The following is a 23036-nucleotide window of genomic DNA, read 5'->3' as shown; positions in this document are numbered from 1 at the left end:
ATAAAATAAAATAAAATATTAAGTAGAAATTTCATTGTGTGGATTACTTCATAATATTCTAGTAATAACATTAATGCATGTGTGGATTACTTATGATAATAGAATAAAAGGTTTAAAACAGGTAGTTAGAAGTATATAACTTTAGGGGAAATAGTCAAGAAATCTGCTTTAACTTACTTGCCCCACTCTGATTAGCTGAGCTGATTCGGAGATTTTTTTTTTTTTCAATTTTGAAACAAAAGGAACTTGAACACATCACTGGTGTCCAAATGCTCATCTATGGCTAGTATTAATTAGTCCGTGCCAATTTTCTCTATTATTTTTCCTACTGTGTAAGAATGAGAAAAATAAGGTCAGTGCAATAAATTCTCCTTAATATTAAAAGTTAACACATCTTTTTAATCCTGTCAACTCCCCACAAATTTATTGTCTTCAGTCTAAAAGGTATAAAAACTGCCTGTCTGTCATGTTTGTCTCCATTTCATTACTGGGCCTCTGCCCAAAGGTAATAAAACTAGGTATTTTTTCTCCTGTCCATACGTCTCCTGTAAATTTTAGTGCAGCTGGAAGACCTTAAGGAAGAATATATCCTTCCCTACACCTAGTAACATTGGGTGAAATATCCCGAGGCCTATTTGTACACGTTTTAAAAATGCTATCGTGTCTGCTTAGGTTTTGGTGACATTTCGTTCATTAAGCAACATCCTTATCTTTTTAAGGTTTTCAAACTATCAGGAAATTTCGGGGGCGATGCTAAACACTGGCCAGCTCCCCCCGCGAGGGGGTTTCCCCCAGTGCCTTCGGGACGTGGACGACCGGGAACAGGGGGCCCCGGGTGAGGGCGCGACGCGGCGGGGCGGAGTCGGAGCGAGGTCGTGGCCGGCCACCCCGCCGGAACTCCTTTGTTCCCCCGCCGCCCAGCAGGGGCCGGGCGCGCTCCCTTTGTCTCCCAGCCGCCCCGCCGTGTTGGGCGCGGGGCTCGGCGGGGAAGGCCCACCCGCTGCCTACGGGCCGGGGATCCCCGCTTTCTAGCGGAGCCAGGCACGCACGACTCCTACCTCGGCCCTCGGAAACCGGGAAGCTCCCTGGAGAGCAGGCGGCGCCACGTGACCTGCTCTCGCCCCTTAAAACTGTCCGGAAGCTCAGATTTGAACGGAGCCGACTGCCAGCAAAGCAACTCCCGGAATCCGGAAATTAACCAGTTGAAGACTCGCTCCGAAACTAAAACCGAACCACCCCCGCCCCGCGCCTGAAATCTAAAAACTCAAGCACGGGCTTATTAAAACAGCAAGAAAAGCTGCAGCTCTTTCGGGACACATGTGGGCGGCCCTGAAAAGGGCCTTTGTGTGTTTAGAAAAAGCGACGGATGCGGAGTTCAGCCGCCGAAGCCGTAGAGGGTGCGGCCCTGGCGCTTGAGCGCGTAGACCACGTCCATGGCCGTGACCGTCTTGCGCTTGGCGTGCTCCGTGTAGGTGACGGCGTCCCGGATCACGTTCTCCAGGAACACCTTGAGCACCCCGCGGGTCTCCTCGTAGATGAGGCCCGAGATGCGCTTGACGCCGCCGCGCCGGGCCAGCCGCCGGATGGCGGGCTTGGTGATGCCCTGGATGTTGTCGCGCAGCACCTTGCGGTGGCGCTTGGCGCCGCCCTTGCCTAGTCCCTTCCCGCCCTTGCCGCGACCAGACATATCTGCAACGTTCAGAACGTTCTCAGAATCAGCGTGGAAGCCGTTGGGGCAACCTCCTTATATACGCGGATCGCGGACCTAATTGAAAACAGGAAGCGCTCACGCGGGACTGGCCGTTGCCCGAACCCGCCCCTCGCCCGGACCCCCGTGACGTCACGGGAGTTGAGCCGGCGCGCTCCCTCCCCCGCTGCCGCCGTGCCCTCCGCGCCCTCCGCCCTCTGTCCCCAAATGGGAATTTCAGACCTTTTTAACTGCGCTAAAGGAAAGGAGCGTTTGGCACCATTTTTCCCGCGTTAGTCCGCGGAGCCCCCGGCGTTCTGCGGCCGCGGACCAGCTCTTCCCGCCGCTCGCCCGGCCCCGGGCTCACGCGTAGAGCCAATGGCCGCATCACCGGGCCCGGGAGGTGCTCTCCCGCGGGCGGAAGCGAGCCTGGGCAGCGTCTCCGCAGCGGCATCCTCGGCGGCCGCACCGAAGCCCGGGTTCCTTACTCGGTTTCCCTCTCTCCTCCCTGCTGATTAAAGCTTGTAATTCTCATATATCCCGCCACTTCTCATTTCTACGTCCGGAACCTCAACCGGGAGTTCTGCGTCTACTTCGCTTCCTCTTTGATTCTGGGACCGATATTATTCCGAAGAGAACTGGCAGCTTGTGGTAGCCGAAGGTTGAAATACAGAGGCATTTTCGTAAGGTGGGGGGAAGGGTTCTGCCTGTACCTCTGAACAGAGTTAAAGGTATTATTAGGAGGCCCAACCTACCGAGGAGCAGAGTGGCGCAGCGGAAGCGTGCTGGGCCCATAACCCAGAGGTCGATGGATCGAAACCATCCTCTGCTAACAATTTTTGCTTCAGCACTTTAGTTAAAATTCTGTGGTTTAGTTTCACAACTAAAAAAAGAGGCTGTAAAACCAAACAAACAAAAAAAATAAATAAAAAATAAAAAAAAGAGGCTGTTTTGTCAAATTCTGAAGTTTCAATGGTTTCGTGAAAGTGTTTACAACTTCTAGACATAAATAGAACGTCAATAAAGGACACTATCAATAACTAATATGAGTTTCCACAATAAACCTCATTTCTAGTGGCTGCCAAAGTGACACTGCTACTATTGCAACCAGTTATCATGAGTCTCACTGACGTATGAAAGCGGGTAAACGCTAAAATAAGCTGAATGTAGCAATGAGTTTTATTTCCTTTCACGCATAATTCAAAGAGCTGCTTGTTAGGTAGTTGTGGCCTTGTGGCTAAAGCCATAGACGAAATTTACTGGGCCATCCCAGCCCCAAACCTGTGCAGCTATGAGAGTCTTAATCTTCAGAGTAAATAAGTAACAGTTTGAGGCAGAATGCAAAGTCTTGGTGGCCACGATAGAACTCTGACCTGAGAAAACCACTTATGTGGTCGCTGCTGGTAATGTCTCTACCACCTACCTTCTTTACAATCTCTGATAGGACTGTTCTCTAGGCTCATTTTTAAAAGTGTATGTGTTACATATCCCTCAGAAAAGATCCCTATACAGATATTTATGTGTCAGATACTGCACTAAGCACTAAGAAAAGTATTTAAGTAGTCTGTGGCCTAGTCATACTTTTAAACAAGTATGTATAGTACAATAAGATATTTTTCAAAGATTATTCACTAAAGCGCAGTGAGAATAAGGAAAAATGATTGTTTCTGGTGGCTCCATCATCGAGTAGTTGAATGATTTTCTAAAAGGACTCGCATGACTGAACATGAACATACAAAGATTCATTACAGCAAAGAGAAAAATGCAGACACAGCAGGAAAAAGAGATATACAACCAAACACAAGAGAAGTCTTTTTTTGTCCTCAATCTCCATCCATCTTCAGAGACGATACTCACTCTCTCTCCAGTTCTGAACTGCAGGGACTAGTGAAAGCTGTGGTTGCCAAACAAAGTCCACCTGAGTATTAGAGCCCAAGTTCTGAAAAGGAGCTAATCGGATACCTGACACATGATCAGCCATCCAGACACCAGATATGCATGGAAACTTGAATTTCCAAGTTTACTTTAAATATGCTGACAACCTACTTCATAGTGACCCACTGCTTCAGTACCCAAAATAACATCATTACCCAGTAACTAAGTGAATATTCCAGTATTTCAGTTCAGAGTTTGACAAAGGGTCATCACCATGGATAAAGAGATCTGTGAAAACTTGAACAAAACAGATTTGCTGAAAAAAAAAATAGATTTGCTGCATTACCTCTGCCCTGACAATGGCCCAATTTGGGAAAGGTGGCAGATTTTGAGTCCAATCTAGAATGAGTAAGAGCTTGGCAGGTAGCCAAGAAGAGGCTTCTAGATAGAAAAATAACAAATACAAGGAGGTATAACAGTTAAGGGTTTCTAGAGAACTACAAAACACTCAGTGTGATCGAACATGGAGGTGAGGCAGATTGTAGGAGGATTTGGGGAGAAAAGTAAAGCAGCTGTATTCTGATCAACTCCCATTTACACTATAGGTGAAGGAGGGATCCTCCTCCCTAAACAATACCAGATGGCCCGATACACCACGCTCAACACTGGACAGAGGAGACTGGTAGAGGTATACTCACAGCCTAGAAGAGGAGGCCACTGCAAGCTATGCAAGTTTGCTCAGGTTGCACTCCGGAATAGAGTGACCAGCAAGGACTGTGAGAGGTGAACTTTGGAGCAGAGAGAGGAAAGTGTGACCCCTAGTTCTCTCCAAAAAGATGGAATTGGCTTATTTTAATAGCTTCCAGGACTGACAGGTGAAACCCATTAGGTTGAAGGGCTGGAATGTACCTCGTCTGGTTGATGGGGGAATTGGCCAAGTACGGGGCATATCCTGTGAGAACAGGTGAATTCACAGGACTTTTTGGGGCCCTGTAAGGCTCAGAGATGCCAAAGGAGCCCTTGAAATTTTAGATCTTACAATATAATTCTGAGTTGTGGCAGATGAGATAGGGAAAGTGCCAGTCATAAGAAAGTGAGTATGCAGTACAAACAGGTTTTGATTTTATTTGTCTAGGGGCAGTAAGAAACCATCACTAATTTTGATCAAAGGAGTAATATGAGTAACATTTTCTCATCAGAAAAAATCTCTGGAGTTTTCAAGTTTGTGATCTGGTCTTTGTGTTTTTGGGGGGTTTTTTATCATAAACTATACAACAATGTCTTTTATAATGTATAGGGTTTTGAAAATTATTTCTGCAACCTCTCCATATACAGGCAAAAATAAGTGTACTAACATATTGGAACTTGCAAACTTGATCATTGCCAAGAGAAAAGAAAATTATCCCTAAAGTATGCTAAACAAGGAGGCCAATTCATCTTCTCCCCTCCAAAAACATCTAGATGAACATGATAGATGGATTGACCCCTATCCCAACCTTCACTGTCCACCATTCCGTAACCAGGCCCATATCAGCAGCACATTTCTTGTCAACAATTATTAACTGTCCGAGGCTTTCATCATTATCTTCTACTACAGATCTCTAGGATAGCTTTTTCTTAGACATCATCAGAAAATATGTTGATGCATGTCATGGATACCAACACACCAGTCATCCTCAAAAATTCTTTTGGTTGGATATCCTTGCCAGTAATCTTCCTGAAGATAGTGTCTCCACCAGGCCAGTGCCTGAGACCACTCTTCTTCTCCAAACAGATAGATACACTGGGGAAAGTGTAATATTACAATCGGAGAAAAGTCCCAGAGGAGAACGAGAAGGGCAAATGGTGATGCCCAGGGACCCTGCAGGTGTCCAGGAAGGAAAGCGAGAAAGACAACCGTACAGATGCTAAGGCTTTCTTCCGCTGCGTTTTGCATGATAACTGTCCAGAAGGACCTTCCAAGTATCCAGAGTCTGAAAATACTGACTGTGGCTGAGTATGTATAAGGAAGCAGCTCTGAGTAAGTTTATTAAAAATATATATATGTCCTTGGATGCAGACATATGAATGAAGTATCTTGGCATCTCTCAGGTGCCAGAAACAGCTTTTCTGCTCGGGCGTGGTCAGGCGGGTACCCCAGACCAAATAACGTCATCTCGAGCCCATATTTTCAAGGACAAGGAGGCCGGGGCGCTGTTGGACGACTGCTGACCGGCCAGAAAGCTCATTAGACGTACTAAGAGCCACGGCTGCACCGCGAGCTCAGAGACCACGTGGCCTAACGGATAAGGCGTCTGACTTCGGATCAGAAGATTGAGGGTTCGAATCCCTTCGTGGTTAGGAGTCTTTATGCGTTGCCCCAGATATGCCTTTTTTTTTTTTTTTACCTGTTCTGTTTTCCACACCCGTGTCTTTTCTCCTACTTTTTTTTTTTTTTTTTTTCTTTTTTCTTTCCTTCTCAAAGGCCTGAGAAGGACCAGGGTCAGGACCGAAGACACGTCGAGAGTCCAAACTGGAACAAGCCCGTCCAGTAATCCGGATTTTTGAGCTCACAGTTCCAGGGCGGCTCGCGGCTGTGAAGCGGCGCCTCCCCAAGGAGGGCTGAGCAGCTCGCGGGGTGCCCTCGGGAGGCCGCGGGCTCCCGGAGTCCGGGTCACTGGCTTTCACTCTTACCCTCATCTTCCCCCTTCCCTTCCTTCTTGCCTTTGCTCTTGCTGCCATCAAAAGGACGAGAAGAGCCTAGATTCCGACCTACATTCCAGAACAGGTGCAAGGTGCAGTAAGGCCACGCAAAGAGCCCAGGGGCTGACAGAGGGTGTAGGCAAGCAGGACATGGAGAAGACAGCTGTGCGAAATGCACAAAAACAAATTTTTGTGCCTGAATACTTGAACTTAATAATTCAGGATAAAGAAAAAGTTATTAGCAATTCTTGGCTTCATGGTGAAACAGTTCAGTCAAATCAAGTGGAGGATACAAATGCTTTTGCTAGGTCAAAGCAATGAATGTTACAAGGTAATAATTACCTCTTCCTCTCCCCAGCCTCTTTTTTTAGATCTCTTCTATGACTCTGGTTTTCCCTAATCAGCTATAAAGTTGGGGCTTGAACGTTGAGTCCCAGGTGTTGAGATTTCTCAAACTTAAAAAAAAAAAAAAAAAAAAAAAAAAGCAATGTTAAGTCAATGTCATGTGAAGCCACTCATTGCTTCCTTCCTCACAAAACGTAGCATTTACATTAAGCATCCTTTTATAAACCAGAGAAATGACATAATCTCAAAAGAACTGAATAAAGTTATAGTTAAAAGACATTTAAGTGGCTCACATTTTTCTCATACCCTGAGAACATGCAAAAACTTCCTCCTCCCCACTAGATGGGTATTTAATTAAACCTGTGGACCAGAGGAGAAACTGACTTTCTTTACCCATACTCTCCCCAGGACTTTAAAGGAAGTGGAAAATCTGACCCAAAAAGATAAAAATGTTCCTGACACAAACTCTTTCCTATTTTCTTCTTTTTCCTTGTCTTTCTCCTGCATTCACAGCAAATATCAAAGGAGCAGACAACCTTTCCCGACCAAGAAGTGCCAAAGAGAAGAAAATTGAAAATGGTAGACCAATCCACAGGCATCCTGAGCTTTAAATTGTCATTGGAGATTAAGGGCTTGCCCCCAAATCGAGAGAATAAGAATATATGCACCCACTAATAAGTGTGTAAAGCTTTCTGCTTTGAGAAGGGGATTCAGAAAAAAAAAAAAGTAACACTCCAGAGATTGATGGAAAAAATGACCAGAAGAAGAGAAATAAAGAAGAAAGATTCCTGGATGTGGATTACATGTGAGCCCTGCTGGACAGGGGAAGAACAGATTCATCAACATAATAAATGCTCATGGAGCACATTTCATGTTCCAATTTCCCTCCCCAGCCACTATTCCAAGTGCCGGATTCCAGGATCTAGGATCTAAGATTCTAGGATCACAGTAAACAATGTATACAAAAGTCTATGTCCTTAACAGACTTGGGGTGGGGGATAGGGAGAGGGGAAGGGAGCGACAGAAAACCAAAAGGAGACTAAGTAGATTATATAATATAAGTAAATTATATATTAGAGGAGACAGGCTCAAAAATGGAAGGACTTTTGATTATGTCCTGGAAGGAGCAAAGACTATGTGCTTCCATTAGCTTATTGCTCCATAACAAACACACAAAACAAACCACAAATACTTCGAAGCACAGAACAATAAGCATTTATTACTCAAGCATCTGAAGGCAAATGATCTCAGCCAAACTTAACTAAAGGCTGTATATTAAGTTGTGGGTACAGCTCCACTCGGCTCCTCACTGCAGGCGCTCTGGTCATTTGGCAGCGTGTTCATTCTGGGACCATGGGTGAAAGCACAGTGCTCCCTGCAGAAGAATGCCTCTCATGAAGAGGCAGAGGGGCAGGAGGCAAGCTCAACCATGCAAACATATCTAAAGGCCCTGGTCCACTCACATCTACTCATATCCCATTGACCCAAGTCATCCTCCTGCCCCAGCCCATAGACAAGGGGCAACACTGCATCTCTTGAAGAGGAACTAAGAAGTCACTTAGACAAAGGGCTTGGATACTGTAAGGAATATGAAACTGAGGCCAGTACTTGAATCATCTGAGAAATCAATGCAGATTTACGAATTTCAGAAATCATTAATCCTTTCCTATTATCTTAGACCTTACTGCATTTCATCTTTAAAATGAGTTATTGAGTGTATGAATTAGATGCATTTTGAGAAAAGAAGAGCAGTCCCTGACAGCCAGGAGTTGCTCTGACATTCACAGCTCAGCGTGAGCATTGCTAGGAGTTGGCCTGGCACACCCAGCTAAGCCCTGGTCAATTCCTGTTGAACATAAATAATTTCAAAGGAAACCAGTCAAGGCCACTCTGTGACCATCAGGAAGCAAGATAAAAAATAAAAATAAACTGTATGTAATCATGTCTGAGCACAGATGAAAAGTAGTAACAGTGCCCATGTAACAAAAATAACCAAACATCCCCTCCTTCCTGCTAATATGAGGGACTGCTGCATTTCTTTAAACCAATTTTAGCCTTTGACCAATTCTTTAAACCAATATAGTCCTACTTTGATCCTCTCACTATCCAAGACAAAAATTATTAAAATAACCACTCAGAGAGTTACTGAGTCACTTAGCATGATATTTTGCCTTCCTCATTGCAACAACACAATAAATCCAACTTTGTTCAACTACAGTGTGTCCCTCATAGTATTTGGGAGGAAATCAATTATCTTGAATTTTGAAGCAATGCTATCACAGACATAAAGGCAATTAACTGTTATGTGACATTTTCCCTCCATCCATCACTCAGCCAGGTTAAGGGGACATGGGTTTAAAAGTTGAAGACGACCTCTGCATGTCGTAAGAGTGACATTTTCCAGTTTGCTATATTTTAACATGCTATGTTCTTGTTGAGATATGGGGTGCCTTGGGCCATGTGATAGTTTTTAATTTTTATTTAGGAATCCTATCAATGTTTTCCATTGTGATTTTCTTAACGTGGTAATAATTTTTAATGGTCTCGTGGTCTTTTTTATTTAGAAGTTGGTAAACCATCTCCAAAATACATATACTGTATAAACCAGATATTGTTCAATGAAATTCAAAATCATGCTTTGTAGGCCTCAATCCTCATGAGGCTCCGGCAGATCCGCTGGCTCATAAACAATATACTTCAGAAGGATTTTCTAGCTATCAAAAGTCACAGAGTCGGTCACAGGATTGAACATGTTGGAAAGATCCCATCACCAGAACCACGTGATCTGAAAGAACTTGGTTTCCATGAAAGGCTCATTATGTGATTTTTTAAAGAACAATCAGTTTGGTCTCTACGTCAGGTTCCTCATCTGTAAAACAGAGACAAGTGACAGGGGGAGCGTTTCCAGAGCCATCATCTCTTTGGTCCCTTCGAATTTCGTTATTCCACCCTGTGCACCTGACCCTTTGCTGTGATGCTGTTGTTCTATGCTGGGTAACCAACCCGACCTTTGCTATAATTCACAGTAAAGTGAAAACAGATGGCAGGAGAGAGTTTTGGGGATTATATGCTAACATCAAGTTGCAAGTGGCAGAAGACGATCAAGAAGGGAGAAACCATTAGAGGCTGGAGCGCTTGCAAAAGTGCTTGGATTTAAGTTCATTTAACTAAAATACAAAAATGGAGGAGGACTTTCGATGATCGGGCCTTGCAGAGGGATTTTTTGCCAGAAGGAGGCGCTAGCATCACCTGTGCGACGGCCGGGCCTCACCTGGGGGTGCGTAGGTCACCCCGTGAAGGGGGCAGAGGGAAAGACGTCCGGTAATCGCCGCACCTGCGACCGTCGTCCGGCGTTAGAAGTCCTACGGTCCGGAACCAGAGTTTCTGACCTCGGTGGACACCCTGGGGGCGCAGATTCGGCGCGACACTCGCACCGTAAGGGATAGAGGGACATTTCCTAACCCCAGAAACCTCCGTAAAACGGCTAAAGCGGTATTAATAGTGAATATACCTCATTACGCCAGTTTTTGTTTTTCTTGCACCGACACTTCCAACTGCTGACGAATCTCTCGTGAAGGCGCTAAAACCTCAGAATCGCTCGTTAAGTAGCTAAAACCTCAGCCCGCTGACGTAGGGGGAGAACTGACGACGAGGATGGGATTCGAACCCACGCGTGCAGAGCACAATGGATTAGCAGTCCATCGCCTTAACCACTCGGCCACCTCGTCACCTAGGAGGAGGGCATCACAGAAGTGTTATGTTGCTATATTGAGCGAGCAGTTCTTGCAATACTGAGCACGGCCAGTTTTCTCTTGCAATCTCCATTATTTGATTATATGTTTTTCTTAATGAAGACCTCTTTACTCTCTGCAAATGGCCCTCTTGCCGTGATAAAGGAAAAAGGGAAAGAAAATAAAAGGGGAGGGAGGGAGGGGGGAAGGAAGGAGGGAGGGAGGAAGGACAGCCCGGGGAAAGAGGGGTTCAGGGGGAGGAGTGGACCTGAATAAAAACCAAATACACTTCCTGAGGATACCTGGGAGCCCCTGACAGAAGAATGAAGTTCAGGATTGCTATTATTTTAACAATCAAATTGGTTTTCGTCATTCCTATAGGCCATGTATACTGAAACCATCATTAAACTAGCTACATGACATATATTATTGCAGGATTCTCAGAAGGATGGCTGCCATATGGAACATTAGGTCTTCTTAGAAATCGTCATCACCTCCAGGAAGTGCGAGCAGGTGGTTGGTAAAAAGCTGGAGTGAGGGGTGAAGGTCAGATCAACTGGTACCCAATGTCAGACTAAAGATTTTGAACTTGATTAAAGAATTTTAGGACCATCTGAGGGAGTTTGGTTTTGTTTCGATTTTTGTTTGTTTTGAGCAGGTAAATTTAACAATTTACTACTGTCATTTATTTTTTATTTTTTTAATTGCCTATTTCAATGCCCTCTGACCAAACAAAGATCACCAAGAAAACACCTGCAGTTGGATAAGTTGCATTGGTTGCTGCCACCACTAGAACCTTGGAGGATCACAGTGAAAGGGGTAGTTGAAAAGACCTTATTAAATACAAACATCCTTTCATATTTCACATGTCTTGCCATATTGTTGACAAAACACAACATTCTTTCATGATTAAAAGAAAAACTCTCAACAAGTTGGGTCTAGAAAGAATGTACCTCAACATAATGAAAGTCATACACAACCTTTATGCTGGATAAAACCCAAATACTGGATTTTTATCGAAACTGGATAACCACATGCAGAAAACAGAAATTGGACCTCTATCTCACACCCTCAAAAATCAACTCGAAATGGATTAAAAACATAAATATAAGACAAGAAACCATAAAGCTAGAAGAAAACATTGAGGGAGAAAGCTCACTGACATTTATTTTGGCAATGATTTTTTTGGATAGGACACCAAAAGCACAAACAACAAAAGAAAAAAATTAACAAGTAGGACTCCATCAAACTAGAAAGCTTCAGTGCAGCGAAAGAAATCAACAAAATGAAAAAGCAAACTATGGGGTGGGAGAAAATATTTGCAAACCATATATTGGATAAGGAGTTAATATCCAAAATATAGATAGAAAGAACTCGTACAACTCAATAACAACAAAAAAAAGTCCAATTTAAAAATGGTCAGAGAACCATATAGGCATTTGTATGAACTAGACTAACACCATCTTAGATAAAACTGCTATGAAAACCACTGTGGCCTGAAGCCTTCCTGAGCACAGCCCCAAACACACTCCAAACCCCCTCACACACACACACATACATGCAGGCATTCTCTCTGTCTAACCCACCCTTATAAGCACACCCACAGGGCGCAATGTCCTCAATCTGCTCTGGAGATAAAATCGTGAGTCTCCAACACCTCCCCGATGAGCCCCCCTGCAGGTGCTCCCAGTCTCTAAGCCTATAAAAGCAGGTCATACAGGAGCTGAAGTCTCCCAAGAAATGCTTCCGTCCCTAAATCCCCTTAGCAAATCATTTCTCCTCAAACTGGACTTGTTGGCCTATGCTCTCAGTCTTCTGGCTCCTTCGGCCTTTGGAGATCATTTTGTGCTGACTTCCCTTTTATTGAACAACGTTCCTCCAAAGGAAACATTTAAATGGCCAGCATGCTTGACATCATTAATAATCAGGGAAGTACAAGTCAAAACCACAATAAGCTATCACCTCACATTGTTAGAATGGCTGTCACCAAAACGTTAACAGATAAGAAGCATTAGCAACTCTGTGGAGAAAGGGGACCCCTGGTTCACTGTTAGTGGGAATATAAACTGGTTCAGCCACTCTGGAAAACAGTGTGAAAGCTCCTCAAAAAAATTAAAAATAGAACTACCATGTGACACAGAAATCCCACTTCTGGGTTTTTATCCAGAGGAAATGAAAACATGTTATCAAAGAGATATCCACACTCCCATTCTCATGGCAGCATTCTTTACAATAGCCAAAATACGGAAACAACCGACATGTCAGTGAATGCATGGATAAGGAACAAGTTGTGTATGTAAACATTATGTATATACAAAGATACACACAGAATGGAATCTTACTCCACCATGAGAAAGAAGGTAACTGCCGTTTGTGACAACATGGGTAGACCATGAGGCCATTATATTAAGTGGGACAAATCAAACAGAGAAAGACAAATACTGTGTGATCTCACTTCTACATGGACTCTTAAGAAGCTGAATGCTGAACTTTCAGAAATACAGAGTAGAACGGTGGTTGCCAAGGGCTGGGCAGGGGGGTGGAACTGGGGAGTTGGAGATCAAAGGAAACAAAACTTGCTGTTAGAAGATGAGTGATTTCTCAAGATCTAATGTATAAGCTCATGATTATAGTCAAGAATACTGTTATATACCTTAAAGTTGCTAAGAGACCATATCTTAAATATTCGCATCACACAAAAAAGAAATGTTAATTATGTGACATGATGAAGGTGTTCTGTAATGCTATATGGTAACAATTTTGCAACATATAAACGCATCAACATGTTACACATCTTAAACTTCTGCAATGTTATATGTCAATTACATCCAAATTTGGAAAAAGGAGAGGAGGGGCTTATTGTAACATTTGTCTTCTGTTGGGTGACTTGAGGGAAGTGACAAAGAAGCTGGGCTTTGTTCTGGATTGATTGCTGTCAAGAAGAGAGGGTCTGTGATTTGGTATCTTCATAAATTCTATCTAGAAAAAGGTACGAATAGAATGAAGCTAAATTTGGAAAACTAGTGGTCCTTATGTTGGCTGGAAGGAGATGTTTGGTATTTTTGTGGTACACACAGTGACCTTCTTTTGCTGTCTATTTTTAGACTAGATTATGGAATGTTCTGTTGCTTTCATTTGTTTCTGTATCACATCATCATGACCAGGGAAAGCCCTTGTCTGATAATCCTGTTTTGTGAAATTGTTTATGTTCCACAAAAAAAATCCCATGGCCTAGAAGTAAGTGCCAGACCAGTTCCTGAGGACACCCAGGCCTAGTGGATAGTCAAGCCAGTTCCTTAATGCCAGGAGTTGATTTTTCTCTTTCTCATCTATATCCAATGTCACTACCAGAAAAATAACTCTGGGTATGTGTGTGTCTGTGTGTGTGCACACGGGCATACACATGCTCTACAACATGATCAGGATTCAAACTGCAGGCTCTAAGGAGGTGTCAAGGAATTATTTAATAAAGAGCAAACATTAATTATCAAATCAGTATAATAAATACCTATAAAACAGGTAAAGAATACAAAGTTGTAATTGTTGTTAAGCTTAAGTGCATGACAAATTCTAAAATGTTTCTGGAAAGAAAAAAAATGTATTTGGGTTTGGAAGTGTTAGGTCTGGGAATTGTCAAACACGATGACCAAGGCCAAACTGAAGAGTTCATTGATTCTCTCATTTATTCATTTATTCAACGAAAGAGTTCATTTATTTCAACAAAAAGAATCATTTAATCAGTCTTCCCAGGAATATTTATCAAGCATCTCATATGTGCCAGGCACTGTTCTAAGTACTGGAACATACACCATACATAAAATTCCCTGCCCTGGCGAAACTTACTTATGCAGAAATAGGCAATAACCAATTTAAAAATCAAAACATACTGTATGTCAGAAAGTAGTAAATGCCTTGGAGTGGCAGCCAGTTGAATAGGATGGTCAGGGGAAAATTAGCTCAGTGGGTCTCATTCCTTGCTGCACATTTGAATCCATGGGGCACTTTAGGAAACTACCCAAGTCAGGGCATGATACCATGAGATTCTGATTTACTTGTCTAGCTCTTCAATGCTGGCTGGCTTCATTATAAAGAAAGATAGATAAAGGAAAACCTAGAAAAAAGATAGATAAAAGCTAAAACCTGGAAGTTATTTTCCCAGTTGGGAGGTACCAGGAATTATATAGCCTTTCAATATAGCATTTGCTGACAAAGCAAAAAAAAAAAAAAAGAAAGAAAGAAAAAAGAAAAGAAAAGAAAAGAAAAGAAAGAAAGGAAAGGAAAGGAAAGGAAAGGAAAGAAAAGAAAAGAAAAGAAAAGAAAAGAAAAGAAAAGAAAAGAAAAGACAAGACTGCCTGCAAAGTATCAGTCAGTCATAGCAGAAGGCCAGAGCCAGACAGGGCTCATTCTGCATTGGATTCTCTAGGGTCTTTGAAGCCCAGTGTGGTAGACGTACTTTTTGTGAAATTCCTTCCCTTGAGTGTGGGCTGGACCTACTGACATGCTCCTGACCTTCAGAACACAGTAAATGTGATTGGATCTCACTTGCATGATTAGATTACAACAGATTGTGATTTCCAATTTACCAAAACATTTGAACTACTGCTTTCTCATCTTATGTGCTTTGACAAAACAAGCTGCCATGCTGGTAAGGTATTTAGAGCCACTAAATGTGTGGTAATTTGCTACAGCAGCAGTAGGAAACTGATACAGAAGTTCTAAAACATTACCAGGACTAGGGCTTAGTAGATATGAGGAAGTTTGCAGGGCTTTTTCTGGAACCATGTTTAGAGGCCAGATGAGTTTATAGAAGCTCTTCTTTTGCTGTCATCGAGTGCCCTAGAGGATATGCTTGAACTAAGGAGAATCAACAGAGGGAATTTATGGTCCAATGCCTAGAGGTTAACTGTCACACCATGGGGCTTCTGTATAACAAACCTTCAAGGGAAGACATGTACATTCCTGCATCTGGTCAGCTGATCTTCAAAGTGTGTGGGCAGAAATTCAATCTAAGAAACATTAAGAGGGAGCCTCTTGTATGAAAACAGTGGAAACTCTCAAATGACTATGATGGCTTTGGTCTCACTCCATGGTTTGGACGTTTGCAGGTCTATAGAAGATGCGCATGAAGATCATGTTGGGGAAAGAGTCACAGGTGGGGCCTCTGACACATGAACTCTTAATCACCGGAGCACATAATTAACTTCGGGGATCTGACTGACTTCAGGCACCAGACAAAGCAAAACGAAGCTCCAAGAGGAGAGATTCTAGGAGGATGTGAGGATGATGAACAGACTGCAATTTTCAGTAGCCGGAGGAAAGAGCAAGGAGCTGGTTATTGATGTGGAAGAGGAAGTGCAAGGGTAAGGGAGTATCATACTTACCAAAGTGTACTCCTGGTTTGGGAAACGCAAGGGCAAGGTGACCAAAACTGAGACAGGTCCACTGAGATTTGAAGTCCAAGTGCTATGCGTTACATCAGGAGGCCCTTGAAATTGGGGCCCCCCTGAAAGACGAATGAGTATCCCTAAGAGATCAGTGTATCTGCAAAATAATGGAGGTGACACAGTAGCTTGAGGTGGGCATGGAGCCTCCAATGAATGCAGACAGTAGAGGCTCTAAGATGTAGTCTGCAGCTGTACCAGTGCACAAGAGAACTTTTTCAGGACAGCGTTTAGAAGCTGATGGAACTGTTTAAGTGGCTCCATGAAAGGAAGGACTTAGGTTTGGAACTGTAAAACATAAATTCTTAGGCACCAGGGTCGGCAGTCCAACTCACCAGGAGCCAAGAAGTTCTGGGCAAAAAGGAAAAAAGGGACATGGAGTGTGAGGGGGAGTAGGGCTAGGATTCCAAAGATGAGTAGTCAGAGACAATTTTGGGACTCTTCTATGTTGATTTGGAAGCAACTGGCAGCACCTGCAGCCAGATGTGTACACCTGGAAGGGGATCAAATAAGTTAGGAGAACCATAGAGGGAAAAATCACCAAAATGTTGCTGAGGTCTGGAAGAGATATGGACTCACATTGCTGGATTTAGAGCCCACAGTGCTAGCCAAAGAGTCCTTCGCTGAGGACTCTTTCTATTGCAATTGTTATGCATTTTCTTGCATGGGGCATGACATCATGAGGAGCTTCAGAGAAGAAAAGAGGGAGGGTCTTCTGACAAGTGAAGTGTTAGGGCCTAAAGACTAAAGATCAGATGGACTCCTGGACCCCAGGGAGTTAAGAGTGAGTGTTTCACAAGTTATGTAAAGTGATGTAAATTGGCCATTTTTCCAGTGTGTGAGAAGCGTGTGAGGAATTACCTGATGCTCTTCGGATGAGGAAAGCGAGAGTGGAAAGTTCATGCTCACAGCCAGAACCCTCCAGCAATTTGAAATATGGAGAGTGGTCACTAAAACTAAAGCAGGTCCCACCGAGATTTGAACTCGGATCGCTGGATTCAAAGTCCAGAGTGCTAACCATTACACCATGGGGCCACCTCATAAACACCTTTGTTGGAATACTTATGAATATGCAATGCAGAGTTTGTCTTTGTGCTCAATCTTGTGTAAACTGCAATTTTCATTTCCTAAATATTAATAGAAAATCCACTGCATCCCAGACAACAAATGCTCCAAAATGAACACAACTGGAACTCACACGCATTGCCAACTTCTCAAGGCCAAGTTCGTGTTAGAAACTGATGCACCCGGAACCCAGAACTGAGGTCTGGGGTGTGAAACAGGAGTACTTAGGGCGGTTCGGATGAAAACCTGATTTACTCATGAAGGAGGAGGGGCCGAGGAGGACGTACGTAGAATTCTAGAGGAAAGCGCAGGCGACGCTGTTCTGCCGGATGGTGGGATGCGGTGTTGAGGCTCGCAGGTGCTCAGGAGTCTAGCCAAGTGTGGGTGCGGGGTGCTTTAAGAGAAGAGGGAAGATACCAAAAGACAGACAGGTCCCACCGAGATTTGAACTCGGATCGCTGGATTCAAAGTCCAGAGTGCTAACCATTACACCATGGGGCCACAGGTGAGTGAGGTCTCAGACAAGCTTTTGGAAGTTCTTTGCAGTGAGTCGCATGCTCTGCACAGGTTGAAGGTTCTCGTTCTCGGAATCCCAGGAGGCAACAAACTTGCTCCGCTGAAGGAACAGCCCAACAGAGCTCATCTTTGCTTGGATTTTTCCCCAGGGTCCACGGAGGGCTTGAGTACCAGTGTCCCTAGAAAAATCAAAACTGCATTTACTATATTCTTAGCCTGGACAATGAAAGCTTGTCTACCGATGGGTGTCAACACTTAAAAATCTCTTAGGACGTGTACGAATATAGAAAACGCAAGAAGTAAAAAAAAGTTAAATATAACATGGGAATTTACTAGTACTTTCAAGGATTAAGAATTTTACATTTCTAAGTATTTTTACATCTTTCTTTTTGCTTATCTGCATTGTTATGGATTGACTGCAAGTGTAAAGAAAGGTAAATTTTTGTTACAGTTATTCTTATTTGTGTTGCATATACAGTTATTGTGTATGTGTTAGTTTTATGGAGCAAAACAGTTTTGTTTTTCTTCTTTTTTAATAAGATTTAGCCAAAGTCTGAAAATAGTTTTGAAAATTCTCTATACTATCCTTCTTCCTAAGTGTAATGATAACAGAAGGAGGAAAGATTGGAAATTTCTGCTTGAGATGTTGTTTACAAAACACTAAATGTGCTCGTGAATAGGAAAGGGATGCCCTGGGTGTGCCTTAATTCCTGCAAGAACGACAAGCTGAAGCAAGCGAGGTTTCGGAAGTCAGGCTCCAGCTGGACGTCCACTAAGGAAATAGCAATTAAAGAAAGAATGAAAGCCCAGGCATTTTTTTCAGCATCTTTCTGGAGGTCTCAGAAATCCCTAGTATTTTCCCAAAATCATTTTCAAAAGTTTTTTCCACCCAGTATTACACTTACAGGACAGGACTACCTACTTACAATCCCATGGAGAAATATAAGAAGACCCAGGAAAACGATGCATCTCGTGCTATTTTGCGTTTTAGTTTCCAAAGCAAAGCTGGTCCACCTAGAAAGAAAAACACTACTCCGTAGTCGGCAGGATTCGAACCTGCGCGGGGAGACCCCAATGGATTTCAAGTCCATCGCCTTAACCACTCGGCCACGACTACATGACAGCTCTGTAGCTGTCTGGATATATTCCCATGAGGAATAATATCTTTTCCCTGCATAAACTGACCTTTCGGTTGGTTTCTATGACAACCGCTCCAGCGCACCTGTTCTCATACTTGAAGGAACAAAATTTTGTATATAGAGATGTGGTGACAGAAGTTACTACAAATTGTGACACTTCCCTGACCTTCGAGGGTCGTATTGGATGGTCCCTAAACCGGGGACCGAATGAAAACAGACCAACCAGATGCAATGGCCAGGCGTGCCTCTGTTACAGACAGGCGGCCGTACTTGTAACAAACTACTTTGGGGACTCACACATCTGGTCATCAACTTCATTCACTCCCTTTTTCTAAAATCTTGAGTTTGAAACAAACAAAAAAAGCCCTAACACATAGCAGAGGATGGTTTCGATCCATCGACCTCTGGGTTATGGGCCCAGCACGCTTCCGCTGCGCCACTCTGCTCCTGCCATGGGGGCTCGCTTTTCGCCTTTAAATGTCAAGATAATACACTTTAGCACCTTCCTGTATCTGAATTTTCTCATTACTTTTTAATCACCGCTGCCAAGACAGAATAAAAATACCTTGATTTCCATCCATGGCTACACTCCGCCCTCGACTACTAGGGGCTCTGAAAGACCCCTCCCTTGAAGTCGGAGTGCCCTCCAGCTCGGACAGGATGACGTTTCAGGGCATTGGAAAACCAAATGCATGCCAACTGGTATAATTTATGAAGGTGAAATGGCATGCAAAAGGAGAGTTAGCTTCTTTATTATTACATAAGTTTTTTATGTATTCATGAGACACAGAGTGAGAAAGAGGCAGAGACACAAGCAGGCTCCGTGTAACGTAGGAAGCTCGACATGAGACTCGATCTTGCAACTCTAGGATCACACCCTGAGCTGAAGGCAGGCACGAAACCGCTGAGCCACCCAGGGATCCCGACAGGAGGGCTAGCTTTGATCTTTCCCAGCCATACTCCGGTAGGAGGAACACAGCTACTTCAAAGTAATTTTAGTTTGTAGTTTTTCAGTGAAAATACTTTAACCCCAACGTGGGCAAGATGCCTAGGATGTATTGGCGGGGAACCAAACCCGCCCGCCACGTGGCAGGCAGGAATTCTACCATCAAACCACCAATGACCAACAGACTATGGTATCTATTTCTCCTCGTAACTAAAGTTTCATTGCCTTAGTAAAATCGACTTTTTTCCCCATAGGATTTCCTTAAATCCAATGAAAAAAAAAAAGCTTCACCTAAACACAAAAACCAATGGCCTAGAAGAAAGGTGAAATGGTTATGTAGGCCCTTGGAGACTTTTGAAGGTGAAAAGCAAACATAAATACCCAACATATAAAAAAATCATTAATAAAATCCCCCTTTAATCATTAATAAAAACAAATTCTGAAAAATCTCTCGTTTTACTATGCAAGCCAATTTGATTAATTACTAGGTCACAGCACTCAATTCAAGTTTGAAACAAGTTACCTCCTTTTAGAAAAAAAGACCTATTGTCATTCCTCTGTGAAGATTCAAGTTTGTACAAGGATGGTATCATCATCAGAAGTGAGAATAGTGAAGAATATGCTGAAAATAGGAATCCCCCTGAATCCTACTCCTTACATTCATCCCTTGCCGCTGGGGAGGATGACCACCAGCTGCTGAGGGTCATGTGTGCTTTGGAACCAAAAGCAAAAGGGGGCCTGGAAACAAATAGGAGTGTGGCCTCTGTTTTTGAGGACTTTTCAGTAGTTTGGAAAAAATAAAAACAATACAGAGAAAAAAAATTAACAATTGATGAAAATTATCTTTACTGAGGTGAGTCTTAAGTTTGGGTTTCAGGGAGGTGATAGACTCTGATAGTCTGGATTATATAAAGAAAGCCAGGAGGTTTTTCACATGTATCTATCTTGCTCTAGTCTCTATCTTTACACCTCTTATTCAGAATAGAGTTATGGTATTTACTTGGCAGCTGTGATTAGGATGCTTTGAAGGGGAGGGATGGCAGGAAGCTACTGTAGCAAATCAAAAGGCTATCAACGTTGATCTTAAAGGAAGATTTGGAGCTATAAAATGGGTTTCTCCAAATCCTAGCAACAGAAGAAAACAGAACAGGACAGTATGAGACAAATAAATCAATTTGATCAAGTTATGTGATGCATTAATTCTCGTTTATTCATAGATAAATGGATCCTAGAGTGGTTGTCCTACATTCTTCCAGGGACTTTAAAGGTAAATAAAAATGATGTCTATTAAAAACACTTGAAAAATTCTATAAAACCACCAGTTAAGTATTAGCTACTGATTTTTACTTCATGCAACTTTTAAGTGAACTACTGAAAAATTAGAAAGTTCACCTTATTTCTTCAGGGTAACATGCATAGTTGGTGTTCATGTTGGTGGGACTTTTAGAGCAGGCAGTTGGTGAGGCTCTAACGGGATGCCTGGATGCCAGCAAGGAAGAGGCGGTGGCCAGCTGTGAGGAAGGTCCAGGCCTGTCCTGGCTGCACTCCACCATGAGAGGAGCCGGGTGGCAGAGCCACCACAGGAAACCCCTGAGCAGGTTAGGAAGAAAAAGCAGGAAACCCTGCTTCCAGCCTCAAGTAATAAACCTTCCGTCCCCTAGTTCACAACTATCCATAAAAGATAGAAACACAACACCCCAGGGCATGCAGCTCCAGGGTAATTTCTAGCTTGTGTGAGCTCTCTCTGTGTCTCTCTCAAGCTCTTCCATCTTTTTCTCTCCTCCCCTCTCTCCCCCCTGCCTCTCATGCTCTCACATCTCCACAGTGAGTTTTTGCTTTAAAAACGTTCCCCCTTGTGTTACTCATCACCGTGCTACCTGCCTGTCCTCGAATTCATCCTCATGACAAGACCAAGAACCTTTGGCAAAGCCCTTGGATCTGGCTGGAGCAAGGCCCCAGGGCCTGGGGTCTCCCCAGCTCACCTGCAGCAGAATCATGCAGCAAACCAAGGGGAACATTCCTTTCGGAGGAAAGATCAGGGACCAAGGCCCCATCCTGGGAAGGAGTAACATGTATTCCAGGAGCTGAAAGAAGGCCTGTGTGACACACAGTTGGCTGTTTTAAGCAGGAGGATATCAGGACAAGATGTGGGTTTCAAAATATGTGTAACAAGGACTCCAGTTTCACTGAACCTCTAACAGGAGATCTGGGAAGAGGAGTTAGGAGGTTCATGTCAACATCCAGGGCAAGAGATACTGATGGAAGGAAAGAGGTCCTTGTGGTCCTGAAGAGAGGAGGATAGATGGGCTATGACATTTTAGGAAATAAAAAGCAGAATTCGCTGCTCAGACCAGGAAGTGAAGAAGAGGACACGTCTAGGAGGGCTCTAGATTCCTGGCTCAGTGGGGGAAGGGGGAGAAGGATGAAGCTGAGAAGAACACATGCATTGTTACAGGCGGATACAAACAAAGGAACAGTGAGGAATGCAACCAGAGAAGAATGGGGGAAACCAGAAGACTGTGCATCCCCTGATGCCCAAGAAGAGAGTGTTGACATTAAATCTTTAAAGAAGGTCACAAAGAATGTACTGTCCATGTAGGGGATTCTTCCCCCATTTAGAATTCCGATGGCGAGCTAAGGGCAAAAGAGGACTCACAATGCATCCCACACTCTGCTAAGAGCAGATGTTCCGTCCTTTCTGTCAAGCTAAAACCAGGACCACAAGCCCCAAATGGAGTTAGGTGTACTAAGCCCAATCACAGGAGGGAGACTGAGACTTAACAGTTACAGTTTCAGCATCGCCCAGAAATGGAATCTTCAACCAGTCATTCAATCAGTAATCGGCTACTCAGCACCATTAGGTAATCTGCCAGATAGATGCCTGTCAGCTGGGTAGGGAACCCGGTAACTGGGTGATGGGATGAGCACTGGGTGTTAGACTGAGGAATCATTCAACTCTACCTCTGAAGCCAATAAGACATTGTATGCTAATTAATTGAATTTAAATAACATCTTTTTAAAGAGGGTGCCTGTCACCCCCTAAAGGCAAGTGACTTTGCCTGAACCTCTCCGCGTTTTGCTAGTATAACTTCCTTCTTCCCAGTCCCTTCTGCCTATAAAAGTCTCATTTCCTACAACTCCCTGGAGCTCCTTTCTATCTACTAGATGGGATATTGCCCAATTCATGAATCATTCCATAAAGTCAATAAGATCTTTAAGATTCACTCAGTAAATCTTGTTTTTTCACAATCACAACTGCTTGGAAACCTCTCCAAACCAACTACTATATATACCTCAGAGGGAAAGGGTGTTGTTTTCCACTTCGTCTTCACCCTAAAAAGATACCCTCAACTGACCTCGACATGATTTGAGCGCACAACCTTCTGATCTGGAGTCAGATACGCTACCTTTGTGCCAGCAGGCCACGAGAAAGGTTTGCTTATCTTCTAAATTAGAATTTAAATCCCAATTAATCTTTTCAGGTTCTAAGGGCTTATTTCTTTTTACTAAGTGGATTTGATCATTTTTCTCCCCACTAGCCATAGCTTCACTAATGCTTTGTTTAGCAAAGAAAGGAGCTGATCAAATTAAATATTAATGCAAAAACCC

The 23036-nt window shown here is 43.4% G+C and overlaps 1 protein-coding gene, 1 long non-coding RNA gene and 7 other non-coding genes across 9 annotated transcripts; 2 read left to right on the top strand and 7 right to left on the bottom strand.

Annotated features, from left to right (window-relative positions):
• Nucleotides 1-177: 177 nt before the first annotated feature.
• Nucleotides 178-1730, bottom strand: LOC144306760 (histone H4). The gene has a single exon (XM_077886322.1). It carries the CDS (start codon nucleotides 1685-1687, stop codon nucleotides 1376-1378), a length of 312 nt encoding a protein of 103 aa, XP_077742448.1. The 5' UTR covers nucleotides 1688-1730; the 3' UTR covers nucleotides 178-1375.
• Nucleotides 1731-2447: 717 nt separating this feature from the next.
• On the top strand, nucleotides 2448-2519 carry TRNAM-CAU (transfer RNA methionine (anticodon CAU)). The gene has a single exon. It is a non-coding gene; the product is annotated as a tRNA-Met (tRNA).
• Nucleotides 2520-5829: 3310 nt separating this feature from the next.
• Nucleotides 5830-5902, top strand: TRNAR-UCG (transfer RNA arginine (anticodon UCG)). The gene has a single exon. It is a non-coding gene; the product is annotated as a tRNA-Arg (tRNA).
• Nucleotides 5903-9118: 3216 nt separating this feature from the next.
• LOC144306762 (uncharacterized) lies at nucleotides 9119-10318 on the bottom strand. Its single transcript, XR_013373831.1, has 2 exons — nucleotides 10101-10318; nucleotides 9119-9458 (listed from the first exon to the last, which is right to left on the bottom strand). It is a non-coding gene; the product is annotated as an uncharacterized LOC144306762 (long non-coding RNA).
• Nucleotides 10236-10317, bottom strand: TRNAS-GCU (transfer RNA serine (anticodon GCU)). Its single transcript has one exon. It is a non-coding gene; the product is annotated as a tRNA-Ser (tRNA).
• A 6406-nt stretch (nucleotides 10319-16724) lies between the features above and the next one.
• On the bottom strand, nucleotides 16725-16796 carry TRNAQ-UUG (transfer RNA glutamine (anticodon UUG)). Its single transcript has one exon. It is a non-coding gene; the product is annotated as a tRNA-Gln (tRNA).
• Nucleotides 16797-17255: 459 nt separating this feature from the next.
• On the bottom strand, nucleotides 17256-17327 carry TRNAQ-UUG (transfer RNA glutamine (anticodon UUG)). The gene has a single exon. It is a non-coding gene; the product is annotated as a tRNA-Gln (tRNA).
• A 1050-nt stretch (nucleotides 17328-18377) lies between these two features.
• Nucleotides 18378-18459, bottom strand: TRNAS-UGA (transfer RNA serine (anticodon UGA)). Its single transcript has one exon. It is a non-coding gene; the product is annotated as a tRNA-Ser (tRNA).
• A 396-nt stretch (nucleotides 18460-18855) lies between these two features.
• Nucleotides 18856-18927, bottom strand: TRNAM-CAU (transfer RNA methionine (anticodon CAU)). The gene has a single exon. It is a non-coding gene; the product is annotated as a tRNA-Met (tRNA).
• Nucleotides 18928-23036: the final 4109 nt, after the last annotated feature.

Source organism: Canis aureus, chromosome 37 (assembly GCF_053574225.1).
Source record: "Canis aureus isolate CA01 chromosome 37, VMU_Caureus_v.1.0, whole genome shotgun sequence".
NCBI classification, from domain to species: Eukaryota; Metazoa; Chordata; class Mammalia; order Carnivora; family Canidae; genus Canis; species Canis aureus.
The sequence above is the reverse complement of the archived record's forward strand: the minus strand, read 5'-3'. Positions and strand labels throughout refer to the sequence as shown.

What these genes read in the sequence shown, in the direction of transcription:
- LOC144306760 (XM_077886322.1), bottom strand. Translation starts at nt 1,687, where the DNA reads ATGTCTGGTCGCGGCAAGGGCGGGAAGGGACTAGGCAAGGGCGGCGCC.